General features: G+C 32.6%; 2 protein-coding genes, 1 non-coding gene and 1 pseudogene across 3 annotated transcripts; 2 read left to right on the forward strand and 2 right to left on the reverse strand.

The window, feature by feature from the left end:
• Positions 1 to 3,201: 3,201 nt before the first annotated feature.
• LOC120126912 lies at positions 3,202 to 4,949 on the reverse strand. Its single transcript, XM_039144952.1, has 2 exons — positions 4,793 to 4,949; positions 3,202 to 3,688 (listed from the first exon to the last, which is right to left on the reverse strand). Exons 1-2 carry the CDS (start codon positions 4,903 to 4,905, stop codon positions 3,469 to 3,471), a joined length of 333 nt encoding a protein of 110 aa, XP_039000883.1. The 5' UTR covers positions 4,906 to 4,949; the 3' UTR covers positions 3,202 to 3,468.
• Positions 4,950 to 5,038: 89 nt separating this feature from the next.
• On the forward strand, positions 5,039 to 5,111 carry TRNAI-AAU. Its single transcript has one exon. It is a non-coding gene; the product is annotated as a tRNA-Ile (tRNA).
• Positions 5,112 to 5,951: 840 nt separating this feature from the next.
• On the reverse strand, positions 5,952 to 6,904 carry LOC120126828 (transcription factor WER-like). The gene is made up of 3 exons (XM_039144901.1): positions 6,769 to 6,904; positions 6,557 to 6,689; positions 5,952 to 6,441 (listed from the first exon to the last, which is right to left on the reverse strand). Exons 1-3 carry the CDS (start codon positions 6,902 to 6,904, stop codon positions 5,952 to 5,954), a joined length of 759 nt encoding a protein of 252 aa, XP_039000832.1.
• A 2,981-nt stretch (positions 6,905 to 9,885) lies between these two features.
• Positions 9,886 to 11,149, forward strand: LOC120126829 (annotated as a pseudogene).
• Positions 11,150 to 15,614: the final 4,465 nt, after the last annotated feature.

Here is a 15,614-nt window from a genome sequence, read left to right on the forward strand (position 1 = left end):
ACGCGGCAAGTGAGAGCGTGATAAGAAAGTTCATTTTGTTTTGATGGCTACTTTTCTCTCTCAAATTCTAGTTGTGTGTTATCAGAACGTCGTCATCTACATTAAAATGAATTTACACGTGTCAGATATTGGTTGGTTTCAAATGTATACTAGCGCCAATAAATTACAAATATATTAGAATGATTCGGTTAAAAGTTGTATATTGGAAATAAAATAATTGGTGAAAAGATGTTGGAATATAGAAATGTTGAAGTAGTATTTAATTAACATAATAAAATAATATCACTTTATTATGATTATCTTGATGTAATATTATTATATTATTATTAAAAATATTATTCTTTATTTCTCACTAAACGTGTGTTTTTTTAATTATCAAGATAAACAATAACACTTATATTTTTTGATTTTATCCTTTTATATTTGTCAAAATAAATCTAGTAAATATATCAATCACTTTTTAAGGATAATTTTGTCATTTATCTTGGTTAAATATATCTCCTAAAATTATGTGCATAATCAATGTGAGACGCAATTTATGAGATAGAGTGAGTATATTATTTTATTCATTTGATTGAAAATAAAATATAATTTTGTGTTTTATTAAATTATTTTTTAATAATCAACCAATTATCTAGTGAGAAAATATATTAAATCTCTTAAGTAAAATCAAGATTTGAATCATGATGGTGAGAATGAAACAAATGAATTAAAAGAGTTGTTCACATAATAAAATTTTACACTATCCAAGTCGATATTAGGGTTTTTTCTAAATATATTTATGTCGCCCTTCTCTTTCACTTTAATTTTTATTTAGCAGTCGACGGTGTTAGTATAAATGTTGGTTGTCGACCGTCAGTGATTATTAGTTATCTTATTCTTTTCATATTATGTCATTTGTTTTCCTTTTTTTCAGTTTTTATTTTTCAATTATGAATAAGAATCTTTATCCTTATAATACGTTTTTTCTACTCTCGTAGCATGTTTTTGCTTTACTCTTGTTGCATGATCCTTGTGGCTTTTGATACGTTTTTCGCATACATTTGCGATCATTTTGGTGCTCGCACAAATGTCATTTATTTTTTGATTGGTTTGTTGTTTGTCAAATATAGTCAAATCACCTCTTTGTTAAAAAAATTGTTTGTCAATATAATTACTAAATTGTTTTGATGTTGGTCGACATTTTCAAGGAAAGGTTTCGATTTTCTTCATATATTTGGTTTTAATATTTTTTGTATAAATTTTTTTGTGTGACTTTTGTCCCCATTTCTCTATGATTGAGTAAGTTACCATTTAGATTCATTCATTTTTATACTAATGAAATTCAGTTGTCATTGTTAAAAGAAAATTTTTTAATGTCATACTTAGATTAATCAATCAATTAACTAATGTGATGAGTAAAATTATGAAGAACCTATAATTATAATTTAAGAGTTAATTTGTATATGAAAAATAAATAAAAAATTAATATTTTTTTTCACGATCCTCTCTCTCCCTCGTCATCTTCTTTGTATTTCGATTGATCAAAGGTTTTTGAGGTATATAAATTTAAACGGTAAAAAAGTATTAAAAATGAGAATAACCACAATCAAAATTTCTATGTAATCGTGACAGTCAAATTTAAATATTGGAGTATGTATATCCAAAGTAGTTTTTGAATTCATGAATTTTAAGAAAGTTTTTATGACAAACTTGGTGCAAAGTCGAGTTAACAAGAAGCTATAACATTGATATAATATAGCGGCCGGAGCATTCCAAATCTCGTAGAAAACTAAAGGAAAGTATTGCTCACTTTTAATCCCTCTAAATTTCCTGAAATTTATTTCTTTTCGGACACAGTAAATGCGAGAGTTCCATGCGAATCTCGACATCAAAGACATGAGAAGATCTTCATCACTGGTATCTCGTAGACTTGAACCGGTCGAATCTCATTTGTAAAACTCATTTTTAAATTAAATTAGCTTGTAAAACACGTGTTAAAAGTGCCTGAATCTTGGATTCCCACGAAATCGAATTTGTCGGATCCCGTCGGAAAGTTTTACATGGATTACTTGTCATAACACGCTTTACTGCTCTATTGGCGAGTGAGTAAACTACTGGTGGGTCTCAGAGTATCAGGGGCCGTACGAATGCGTAAATATATAGAGTTAAAATTTTAAAAACCACTGTGAGACACGTGGCATTCTTGACGGCTGGCAAAAGTGGCTTTCAGAGCTTAGCTATGCTTTTCAAGAGTAATATTAAAATTTTAGAATGTATAAAATGTTTTCTCCTCTATGAATATTGTAAAAGAGTAGGTTTTTTATTATTATTAGAGAAAAATAGTTCTATAACATTTTCTAGGGATTTTTTTATTTATTAAAATTTAATTCTTATAATACAATACTAAATATCATGTACATGAAATTACCGAAACACTGCAACAAAATGAGAGAATATATGAAGGAAATGAAAGCGGAGAAAGGACATGTCAATGACACAATGCTAAGTTTAGTATTCTGATCAGTTCCACCTTTTATCCTGTTGGTTCATCTTCACTTTTGCACACCATGTCAATCCCAATCTCATTGCTCTTTCAGAATGTGGGATCTGAAAAAATAAAGTTGTCATTGATGATCAAAATGATGGCAATTTGGAGAGGTTAGATTCAATGCACTCTACAAAAGCTAGTAAAAGAAGTCACATCATTTCACGAATCAATAAATGAAAAATTGGGCATACATGCCATGTTACACAGGTTTAAAGTGTGTATCGAATTTGGATATATGTAAGATAATATATTTATTTTTTATGGAGTATGTATTTAGAGATTAAAAGTCGAATTATTGTTTAAATAGGAGAAGGATAATTATTAAATACAAATATTTTAAAGAAAACAATAAACGAGAAAACACAAGCACATTAACTTAGTGGTAGAATTGCATATCCACCCAACGACATGATCATCATCTTGTGAGAAATCAGTAAAAATAATGCTTGAAATTGATAAGCTTATAAAATACAGATGAATGTGAGCTGTCGATTCAACAACCTAAGAAAGAAGATAAGTTTGTGATGTAAAATATGTTGCAAGTGGGTAATAATCATGTCATAATCATATATGCATCTTTATTAGTCGAGGAGATGTTACAATAAAGACGACTAAAACAAATATGATCCAAAACAATCAGATGTACAAGTGGGATTACCAAATTCTTTCCATTCAATCATTTTCCCTAAATCATTCATGTCCAAACGCCGGTGTCTATGACATACCCGAATAAAAGCGATCGGATTCATCAGACATCATCATCATAACATTAGGATTGATGAATAAAACCAGTATAAATAGGTGTCATTGTCACAAATCACCTTCCATAAGTGGATTTACAGAACCCGGTGTACATACAATGGCTTTAGAAAGACAGCTAATGATCATATATTAAACACGAGCACGAGTAAAAACGAATTCCATGGCACGATCGAGAATCATCCAGCAGTTGTATTAGAGCAATCGGGACAGCTGAAGTGACCTCTAGCTTGACATTTTGTACATCCAACAGATTTTACCTTAAATTCCTCGGACTGATACAAATTATCAACGAGGTTAAAACTTAATGGTCCATTTGCTTTGATTAATCCAGTTCCCCTGCATCTCGAGCATGCTATCACCTGTAGATCACCACATCTCTTGCACAAGCCCAATGAACTGCAAGTTAACAGGTTGCATATCAGCTCGTGCATTGTATTAACAACGATCCTAACCGTGCAGATTACAGCAGCCAATTAAACATATACCAGAACTTCTCTTTTTTCTATCAAAGTTGAATAAAAGTGGGGAACCTCATAATATAGATAAGACATATTACCTACCTTAATATGATAATGTGCAACTCAGTTTAGAAAGAAATCGATTTAGTTCATTCACTCGACAATGATGCTGGAGCTTTATCCATTACCCCCCTAAAGCAGTCCTTGCTTAATCCTTATGTTTATCATCAGAAAAACCAAAAAGGCAAACTTTATATGCATTCCACTATTGGCATCCAAGCTTTTCCTAAATAAATGAACCACAATTACTATAGCAGGATAACTACATCACCAAGACGAAAGTGAAGCTGATGATTCTGAAAGGGTTTTTATATTCAGTCTACTACTTCAGGGCCACCTTTTTTTAGATGTAAAGGATGGCATAACTTGGAGATATGGGAAGGGATTACCGGTTTCAAAATTCGAACTCTAACCTGCAAGATATCGCCTCTTAAAAGTTACTGGGCGAACTGAGTAGGCTAAATCCTAGGTTCCTTCCGGGTCACTTTTGATTTGCACTACCATAACATGACAATAAAAAGTCATTTTTTGTTGTTGAATAATTCTATGTAGGGCAGTGCATTGGTTTGAGATACAATCATCACAAAGAACATATATGAAACATGAAGATATAGTAATCATTTCATAAAAATTCAAACAACCCCACAATTAAATCTATTCTAGGAATACATAAGACATTGAAATTATGAACTGAGTTAAAGTACAGTGGTCAGTGGTAGCATTTCCAAAGGACATCCAATTGTAAACCAACAAAGAGAAGAACAAAAACTAAACCAAAATAACAAAAGGTGTCAAAACTCACAAATCATGAACCAAACTAATAATCAAAGCACCCAACTTTTACCCATACCCCCATACCCAGTAAAAAAATGTTTTACTTTTTCCAATGTTTAATACCTAAAAATCTGGGTTTTACTTCCAAACTAAAAATATAGGTGATAATCTTTAAAACAGAAACAAAAAATGGATCTAGAACAGTTACATTCTTTGTGAAGCAGAGATGAAAGCATCGACTTTGGGGGCAGCAATCGTGGCACACAGTAACAAAGTGCCAACTCCAAAGCCTGCAACTTCGCTTGCTGTTATGTGTTCCATTTTTTGCTCTGTTGCTGATCAGACATCTAAAAACCTTATCGATTCAGTAATTCACTTTAGCTTTATGGGGTGCCATGAAATGTACTTTTTTTATATAATAATTAAACATTTTTAATTGAACCCCAACAACAGTGGCCTATTAGCTCAGTTGGTTAAGCGTCGTGCTAATAACGCGAAGGTCGCAGGTTCGAAACCTGCATGGGCCAAATTTAGTTTTTGTCTTTTGCTATAGTGTTAGGCCGATTTGGTCACACTTTGGGCCAAAATCTGACCTTTCGGTTGTTAATTGCTAACTGAAAGTCCATCTAATTATTTAAAACTTGACAAATTGCATTGGTGAATTATTTTATCATCAAATAAAACCTACTCAATTTGAGTACAAATTTTATTTATAATTAAATTATAAATTAAATACCAACAATTAGTTGGTTTAGTAGGATGAGACATTAAATTTTTTTATGTAAGATCATAGATTCAAATTTTGGTGTGTGCGAATAAAGCAAATTAAGTTGAAAGAGTCGCCATCGCATCTGCAATACTCGATTAGGATTAATAATAAATTAAAAATATATATATATATTAAATAATTTATTTTATTACTCATTCATAAAACTTAAAATTTCAAAATAATTTAATTATCATATCTCAAGATATGTTTTCACTTACATATTGAGTTTGTGAATTCTAATTTGTAAGATTTCCCGTTGAACATTGTTGGGTACATTCATGATGAAGGGACCCATTCAAATAACATAATCAAAATGGATTTAAACTTTGCGAAGGTATTCGAAGTCCAAGAACTAAAGGATAAATTATGTGAGAAAAAAGGAACAATTTTAAAAGTCATTTCAAAAGAAAGTTTGTTTATTTTAAGATTAATTTAATTAATTTCAGAATCATATTATTTAACTGCTTATGCAAACAATGTCACACATATCACAATTCGTAAAACAAGTACTAATTAATTAATCTTTTCAACTACGACTTAGTGAAGCAGATGCAGAAGTTCCTGGAGAATAAATCAACAAGGTTCCAAAATTATATAATTAGAAAATGTACCCTCCATCCCCTCCAAAACAATTATAATAAGCTGTATTTGCTTGGTTTTGCATGGCAGTCTTGTTGCAGCAATTACCAGGTTGATGATGATGATCATCATCTAGGTTCCACAATCCCCCCCATAATAACCCTTCCTCTACCAGAAATTGATCTATCCAAGAAGCAGCATTTGCAGTATAAGAATTCTTCGAAGCTGGCTCTTGAAACAAGCACTGATCCTCTGAAATAGGGTACAAGGAAACCATCTCATGCTTCCCTCGCGATTGATCAGTGATCTCTACTGCTTCACTATGTACTTTTCCATGATCTCCAGCTTCTTCTGGTTTTTCCTGTTGCTGTTGTTTTAGCTTTAGAATCTGAGCTTTTCTTTTTTGTTGCTTCAGAGAAGACTTCTCTTTCTTCTTAAAATGTGTTCTCCAATAGTTCTTTATCTCATTATCTGTTCTCCCTGGAAGGTATCTTGCAATTGTAGACCATCTGTTTGATTTTTCACATACAAATCAAACACCATAATCATACATACATACATACATATATATTAAAGGAAAAGTAGAAGAAATAATAATAAATCAAGAAGAAGAAGCATTATTACTTGTTACCCCAAAGTGCAGGCAATTCAATAATGATCCCTTCCTCCTGTGGTGTTATATGACCTCTTTTAAGACCAGGCCTTAGATAATTCACCCACCTAAGCCTGCAACTCTTCCCACTTCTATTCAAACCAGAAAAAAGAAAAATAAAAAACCATAATTCACTTAATATTCTTCATTTAATTTATCCAAGGTAATTACATATATGTACCTGCAGACCTAGCTACTGAACTCCATCGTCCTTTTCCATGAAAGTTAACATATTCAGTAAGCAGCTTATCTTCTTGAGGAGTCCAAGGACCTTTCCTCAACCCTAGTTTTGGAGCTTCCCAGCCCATCATTCTAACCATTCTTTCAACTTCTTTTTCCCAATAACTTTCACTAAAAATTGTTGTCTCCAGATTGCATGACACGAGTTCTCACCTTAACTCTCTTATATATCTCTTCAATCTTGTCAGTTCCATGATTTCCTTTTTAAAAAATCCATTTTGATGATCTCATCAGGAAGACAAGATTATTGAAATCAAATTTCAGCTTGAATTCCTCTCAGTTTAGCACAAGTGTTAAATGTCTAGGTGTTCACCAGCTCAGTCCATTTTTTAACCAGTTAGAGACCGACAAGTGTTGGTTATTACATGATCGTGATTCCATAACACAATCTCGAACTACATTGTCTTGTCATAGTAACAAGATAGACATAATCTGACTCTTTTAGGCCAAAAACACAAGTTGATGTCTCCTTGAAAATGGCTCATGGTCCAATCTTTATGGAACACTTGTTGGCATAAACAATTCTTAAATGCATGCATCAGGAATTGTTTATTACCAAAGAAGGTTCTAGGATGCCATTTATGGTAATGGAGGAATTAAATATATGGTGAAAAGGGGAGATTTTTGATGAGTCATTCATGGTCTTTTTACACCTTTACGTCGTATCTGTATATATAGCATATTTGGAATGTTAGGGCATTGCTTAATTGGACCAAAGTTAATATTCTAATGAACAATGGCTATATATAGGTGTTGATGTGTAAGATATTGAAGCTGTTGATTACTATTATAAAATGAAAAATGGTACATCTAAAGATTTTGTTCATTGTACTCATCGAGATCTTGTTTTATAAAGTAATAAGCTTTGTAAGCAGTGAGGAATGCTTGATTTGATAGTAGTGAAGAATATTTAATAAAAGTTGTGGTATTGGTGTTACCTTTCAAATAAGAGTCACTGGTTAGGCGCTTTTGAGGTTGCTTAGGCGTATGATTTATTGTTTTCTTCACTCTTCTTATTCTCTTTTAAGCTGTTCAAATCTATGGTTGCAAAACGATACTAATTCATTGAATCTATGGTTACATCTTCAAGGCTAGCAATAGTCTCCTGGAGAACGTCCGTCACTTTATTCCTTTCTTGGATCACATGCCGTAAACATACTTTCCATTCATACCTTAACATCATTAGTATTGAATTCACTAACACATAAGCTCTGCAGGAGCTGGTCTGTCCATTCAATATGATTGTAAACTCTCAATTATCCGTCTCGAATTCAATTCTTCTGAAGTTATCTGATTAGTGTTTTGTATTGATTGTTTCTGTTTATAGTGACACGTATAATATATACCTTTGTAATCAATAATCCAAAGAGAAAAATGGATTTTGTACTGCAAGCATCTATAAAAGATGGGATATAGCATCCTCAAAGCTTCTTGGTTTGTAGCTTCAATCTCTGGATTATCTGGCGTTGACAAAATTTAGTTGGTTTTCACTCTTAAGCTTTGGCCTCTAATGCATGGCTTTACTTCCTTTCCACTCTCTCTTTCAACTTAGCTCTATGCAAAGAGACAATGAGAACTGCTGAGCTAAGCGGCTTGCTCGTCCACACGTCCTTTACATTTCATATTTTAGGCAGGTTGAATTAAATTAGGCCATTACCATATATATTTTGATGAGTTATTATTTCAATTGAAATTTTATTGAAAAATTATTATTAAATATTCCTAAAAAATTATTATTAAATAATTTTTTATATCTTATTTATTGATCAACTAATTTAGATTAGATATTATATAGATTCATTATTAGAACGATCATACTTTACTATATTCCTAACGTCATAATTCAAAATTTTAATCTTATTTAAGGAATCTAACATTTCATCCCGTTAAACCAATTGATTGCCGGTTTGCTATCAAATAAACCTTTAAAACTTGATTATAAAATTTTCTAAAAATGGTTCAACTATGACGCTTTTTAATTTGTTTTAGTTTCAAGAGTTTGTTAGATCATAAATTTTTATATAAGAGTTCAATCGAGATAATATTTCCCTTAAAAATTCATTTAATTTGAAAGAAATTAATTTATATAAGTCTAATCTGTATAAAACTTTTCAACTATATTCGATCTCAGAATAATAAAAACAATTTTTGAGTGTATATCGATTATTAATTTATACATAAATTTAATTATGATGTTAACAAGAATGATATTAAACTTATCCAAATTTAAAAAATTTAAAAATAATAATTTGGTTTGAAGTTTTCAACCCCTGTTAAAACCAACAGTTGAAGCAGTAAAAGTTAATAATTTGTCTTTAATCCTTTGTTTTGAAGTCCCATAGGCATACGTGGTTAATTTTTATTTATGAAAAGACTTAATCAATGGTGGGTGAAATTCATCTTACACTATTTGCGTTAGTTTAATTTAAATTTGATTACGGACAAATCAATGAAGAATCTGGGACCTCATCAGTGTCGCAACCCTAAAGCCAAAAGCTAACAAACAATTCAATTTCTGCACCACAAAATGGTGGTTTAGATTAAAATTTATGATAAGAGTATATTATTTTATTCTAATTTTCTATTTAATTAATAAGATATTTTAAAATAACATATCTCTCATAAATGATCTGAATTGGAATAATATTGTTTGTAAAATATATATAAGTTTATCGGAAACTAAATACATAATAAATATTATCATAAAAGCACATAAAAATACTTTAAAATTTTAGATGAAAGTTAATTATATTTATTCTATTTAAATTTACATGAATTATATTTTAGAAACGGACCCTAATCCAATCCTACTCTAGTATAAGTCAACTTATTTGAATCCTATAATTTCTTGTAATTTACAAATAACAAAATATATTTCATGGAAGTCAATTGTGACAAACATTTCCGATATTTGTATTCTTTTTTATGGAACGATTAACATGATTCCAAGAGCTACCCCTCCCATTTCATTCTCACCTGCTCCTCCTCAAACCATGATTCTCCAATAAGTCATCTCCTGCAATCTTCAACAACTTCTAACAAAACTGCACAAGTTCTTTCCATGGCCGAAACGAGTAGCAATCCGAAGCCTGATCAGATGACCTTGTCACTTACACTGTCGCAGGGTTTAACCCCACGCGAGGCCAAGCCCGAAGAAAGAGGCATCCGCCTTATTCAATTGCTCTTAAAATGTGCCAAGCATGCTTCCTCTGGCAACTTACACCGTGCCGATGAGTGTCTCCGGCAGATAACGCTGCTTGCCTCCGTGTCCGGTGACTCCATGCAACGTCTCTCAGCATGGTTCGCCTCTGCTCTTGCCGTGCGCCTTGTTAAGCGTTGGCCTGGCCTACGTAAGGCCTTGAACTACTCTCAATTGCAGAAACAAGAACAGTTCGATCAAGCTCGACCGCATGTTGGGCGAGCGTTTACCTACCTCGCGTTCTCTTATGCCATCATATCTCGGACACTCGTCAAGGCCATGACGAGTGAGCGAGTCATCCATCTTGTCGACCTAGGTTCCGGTGATCTGAACTTGTGGATTCCGCTGATTTAGGAGCTTTTCGTGTTTGCACACCGAACCGCCTCTTTTGAAGATCACTTGCATGAATGCTAACAGGGTAAGATTGGAGAATTTAGGCACAAGGCTAGTGAAAGAGGCCGAAACACTCAACATTCCATTCCAATTTAGCTCTCTAAATGTTAGTTTAAGAGAGCTAACATTAGACAAACTTAAGGTAACGTCAGGGGAAGCCTTAGCTTTCATTTCAATCTTAAATCTCCATACTTTATTAGCCGAAGATGATAGTGTAGATGCACATTTCAGCCACAACAACAAGACTAATGGCATCAAAGATTCGAAGCAAATGTCTCGATTTTTATCGACGATCCGATCATCGTCGCCTAAACTTTTGTTCTTAGTCGAAAAAGAAGCTGACCATAATCTAAACAAATTAATTGATCGATTCGTTGAGGGATTGCATTATTACAGTGCGGTGTTCGATTCGGTCGATGCTACACTCAGGGCCAATGCCTCGAGTGGGGAAAGACTTGTTTTGGAGGAAATGTTTGGGAAAGAAATTGAAAACATTGTGGCATGTGAAGGGGTTGAACGAGTAGAGAGACATGAGAGGTATGGGAGATGGATGGTTCGGTTCGGGCAAGCCGGGTTCAAGCCGGTCCGGATGTGGCATGACTCGATGGAAGATGCCAAGGAAATGATGGAAGCATGTGGTAGAAATGGTTACAATATTGTTAATGAAAAGGCAAGTTTGATGATTTGTTGGCATGATAGACCATTATATGCGGTGTCTGCATGGACTTGTTAGAGGGTACATAATTTTTTGTTATTAAATAGTTTGATGTGATTATAATATAATATTTTAATCTATGAAGCATTCTTAGTAGTTAAAAGGAATATAATTAATAGAAAATAAAGTACTTTAACATCTGTCCAAGAGAGTTTCTTGGCTTCAAAATTTTGTAATTTACAAACTTTCATATGCTAAATTGCAAAAATCAAAGATTCCAAAAAGTTAGGCAGTAACGTTATTATAAACATTTGTTATTCGTAAATATTTATTATGACTAGAACTTTATTTATTATATAAATTTTTTATACATTCTATAATATAATTTTTATATCTATTAAGATTAAAATTTTATTTGATATATATATTTTTAATCTATATGCATAAAGTTTTTTTTTTGAAATAAAATAAATTTTCGTTAAAAATGTCTCTTAACTCGATTAAATTAAGACTCAATCGGAAGGCACTAACCCAAACACACGCCAAAACCAGTGCTTACAGAGCACTGACCGATCTTATAACACAACCAAAGTTAATACCTGCAAAACACACACAATACATCTAGGACTTATCCAATTTTAGTCACCGTAGAATCACTGATTCTGAAAGGCACTATAAATGCTCTTGAGCTGAATTATCCAGCTGCTACTTGTCATCTTCAACCAATGAAGCTCTTGTTGCCAAGAAGCTTAGTGCCATTCTTTTCACCATCTTCGGCAGCATTAACTGAGCAAATCTCCAACCCCTCATAATCACAGTGGAGAGCCCATGTTTGAGCAAGAGCAGCCATCATTTATAAAGGAGACAGAAACTCATTATCAAGAAACGGGGATCTTCCTTTCACTAAAACCGTCACCTGCAAGCAAAATCATAACTACCAGACCACCAAATCCAATCAGTAAAATAATTATCTCACATTCGGTCATTATTTTTAAGCACCCCTTCTTTCGCTAATTAGTGATTACAAATTCTAGGGCAATAACGAATAATCCATTTATTCAAATGAATGGCCTGCGAGATTTCAGAAATTTTATCAGCGTAAATTACCAGAGTTTTAGAGGGATCGACGATCCAGTTTGTTGCAACTTGACTGTCACTCTCAATTATTAATCTGAAACACGTCTTCCATTGGGATGACAAAAAAGCTGTGGTAGCTTGCTTAATTGCACAGATTTCGGCTAGAATAGGTAGACCTGGGCCGATCGACTTAGAGAAAAAAAGCAAGGTCGAACTATTTCCATCCTTTAACACCCACCCCTTTGATTCAGCACTACCATCGCTTTTCATAGCCTCATCAACATCAAATTTCAAAAAGCCAGTATGAGGAGCCAACCACTTAGTAGAAAGTGGCCTCTTCACCTTGATATTAGATAACCTCCATGCACAAAAAGGGTCTCGAACCAAATCCTCGAAAGGAGGAGTAGCATAGGGGAACTTGACCTTGAACCACCAAGTCAATCCAGTCTTGATAAAAAATTTCAATTCCAAGGGGTCATATTCCCCCCCCCCATAAAGATCACATCATTTCGACAAAGTCAAATCGATCATAATACTACAAACGAAATCACGTTCTCAACAAAGCTTCATGCCAAGAGCTCAAGAATAACTTGGGATCAGTTGGAATCAAGAGAGAAATGCTCCATAAAGAGCAAAAATGCATCCATAGCCTCCAAGAGATTTCACATGCGAAGAAAAGATGGGCCACTGTTTCTGGATTAGAATTACAAAGAGGGCATGAAATGTTTTCATCTAACCCAAAACATCTCTTCGCTAATTCAGTATATATTTATTTTCTCTACTTTCCTAATTATATAATTTTTCATTATACAAATAACAATTATTTATTAATTTCACTCATGTACACGTAAAACTAGCTTATTTTTAGTATTGTTTTTGAAAAAAACTATTAGTTATTTTAAATCATTTAAAATAAATGATAATATTGTCAATCAACTATAATGATGTATAATATATAAATAAATTAAAAATTTTAATTTTAATTTTAATTAAAAAAATATGTTTTTCCTATTTGTATTAATCATCTGTTTTAATTCATCTAATTTTACAATAATATAATAAAAAAAATTAGCTGACCCTTATTCTCATATGTAATGGGATAAGGGGGAGGTAGGATGACCCCCAACGCCAGGTTGAGAGCAGCTTCCGTAGGAGACCTCCAAATTATGAAATGCCCACCGTGAGACTCGATCCCATGATCCCAAAATTAAAAGCCTTGTGCTCTACCAACTGACCTGTATGATCATTTGAAAAAATAGTGAGTTTGGTTTGCCTTGGGCCTATGGCCCTTGGGGGTTGAGGTGAGGAGGAGTCTTCCCTATGGCTTGTACATCAAACCTCCCGTTATTTTACAGAAACGCTGCCGTTTTATTTATTTATTTTTAGGGTAAAGTATAGTAATGGTCACTGAACATTTTTGAAGTTTTCATTCAGGTCCCCCAACTTTTAAAACTTGCAATACAATCCCTTAACATTTATTCCGTTTGCAATATGGTCCCCAACTTAAACCACTATTAGAAAATTAGGGTAAATATATAATCGGTCATTAAACTTTTCAGACACTTGAATGTAGGTCTCCCAACTTTTAAAACTTGTAAAACAATCCTTAATTTCATTATAAACCCCAATTTCCAAAGTAATTCAATTTCCTTCTAAACCATTGATTCTACTAAATCATAAATGATCACTGTATGAGCAAATTCAGGTGAATCATAAATGATCGCACTGTAAAGCACTGAAGGGTTAGGTACTCAAATCTGATAAAAAAAATAGCATGCAAGAACATAGTGGTACTTAAATCATAATGCTCCAAATGAGTGTTCCGAATTTCATATTGTCAAAAGTTGAAGAAATGAGCAGAGTTTATGGGAAGTTGAAATACCGAATAGAGTGCTTCCATTTTGCTATTCGGGATGTTTAATCAATGCATATTGTTATTCAAAATTGATATAAATAGTTAAACAAACCTCAAATTTATATTGAAATAAATATTGTCAAATAGTAAATTCATGTTCAAAATTTCAAAACACCTTAATTTCATTCTAAACCCTAACTTCCAAAATAATTCAATTACATTCTAAACCTTAAATTGAATTATTTTAGAATTTGGGGTTTAAAATTTAATTGAATTATTTTGAAATTTAGGGTTTAGAATAAAATTAAATTACTTTGGAAATTGGAGTTTAGAATGAAATTGAGAACTATTTTACAAGTTTTAAAAGTTGGGAGACCTAAATTCAAGTGCCTAAAAAGTTCAATGACCGTTACCCTAATTTTTTAACAGTGGTTTAAGTTGAGGGACCATATTATAAACGGAATAAATATTAGGGAACTATATTGCAAGTTTTAAAAGTTGGGGAACCTAAATGCAAGCTTCAGAAATGTTCAGTGACCATTACTATACTTTACCCTTATTTTTATGGAATTCTTAAATTCCAAACACATATTCAATCTTCCCTCTTCATCGTAATAAGGACGTCGCAGAGCCAACGCCTCTGCTGTGAATGGGTCTTTAGCATTTCTTAAGGTCAGAGCAAAGATAATTATTTGTTTAGAAAACTATTTAATGTTTCATTTTAAAATTAATTTCATTTTTTATTAAGTGCATTGCTATTTATTTCGTTTCACAGATCTTCTCTTCTTTGATTTCTTGTTCGTTCTCCGCAACTGTATCAAGGCTGAACACCCTGTAAGTCCGTAACTCTCCACAGTGTAATATTTTTCTTCTCATTTCCCTGTGTGTTATTTTATTATTTTTAATGAAAAAGCTTGGATTTCTTGAGCAACTCACGGAAAATTAGCATTTTTTTATTAGTTTCTTAAAGATTTGGTTGTCTATGCAAGACGAAAATTTTAGGTTATCGATAATGATCTTAAAAGGGTTGTTTGTTTATTAATATATGAGCAAACTGGAAATGGGTTTTGCCGTTTTTGTCTTATTTATGATAATTAGGGAATAGAAGAGAAATCGGTTGTTAGAGAATCATTTCCGTGGATCTCTTGCAAAATAACAAATCTTATAACGATTCAGTTCTTAGTATACAGTTCTTCGCTAGCTGCAATTAAAAGGAAGAAAATTTAAAATAATTTTTTTCATTGGAAAAGCTTGGGTATGAAGCACATGTATATGTATAGAACTTGAGTATCTTAATGAAGATGTTCGTATCTACAGATTGAATAAGGTGTTATGCCATGAACTTATATGAAACTGTGATTAGTGGCATTAATTTATAGAAACAGTTTGTATAATACTTGGGGAAAACTATTTAGATATCATCAAACTTTAAGCGATGGTTCGTTTATATCATCAAACTTTTAATTTTGTCAATTTTAGCTCCCATGATTAGTTTTACGTTCAATTATGTCATTCAACAGTTAATGACATGGCAGCTGTGTGCCATGTTGCCTCACTAAAACGATGTCGCTTTGATTCCCCAAATGTCCAAAACGATGTCGTTTTGCTTAA

Source organism: Hibiscus syriacus, unplaced genomic scaffold, assembly GCF_006381635.1.
Source record: "Hibiscus syriacus cultivar Baekdansim isolate YM2019G1 unplaced genomic scaffold, ASM638163v2 tig00110462_pilon, whole genome shotgun sequence".
Taxonomy (NCBI): domain Eukaryota; kingdom Viridiplantae; phylum Streptophyta; class Magnoliopsida; order Malvales; family Malvaceae; genus Hibiscus; species Hibiscus syriacus.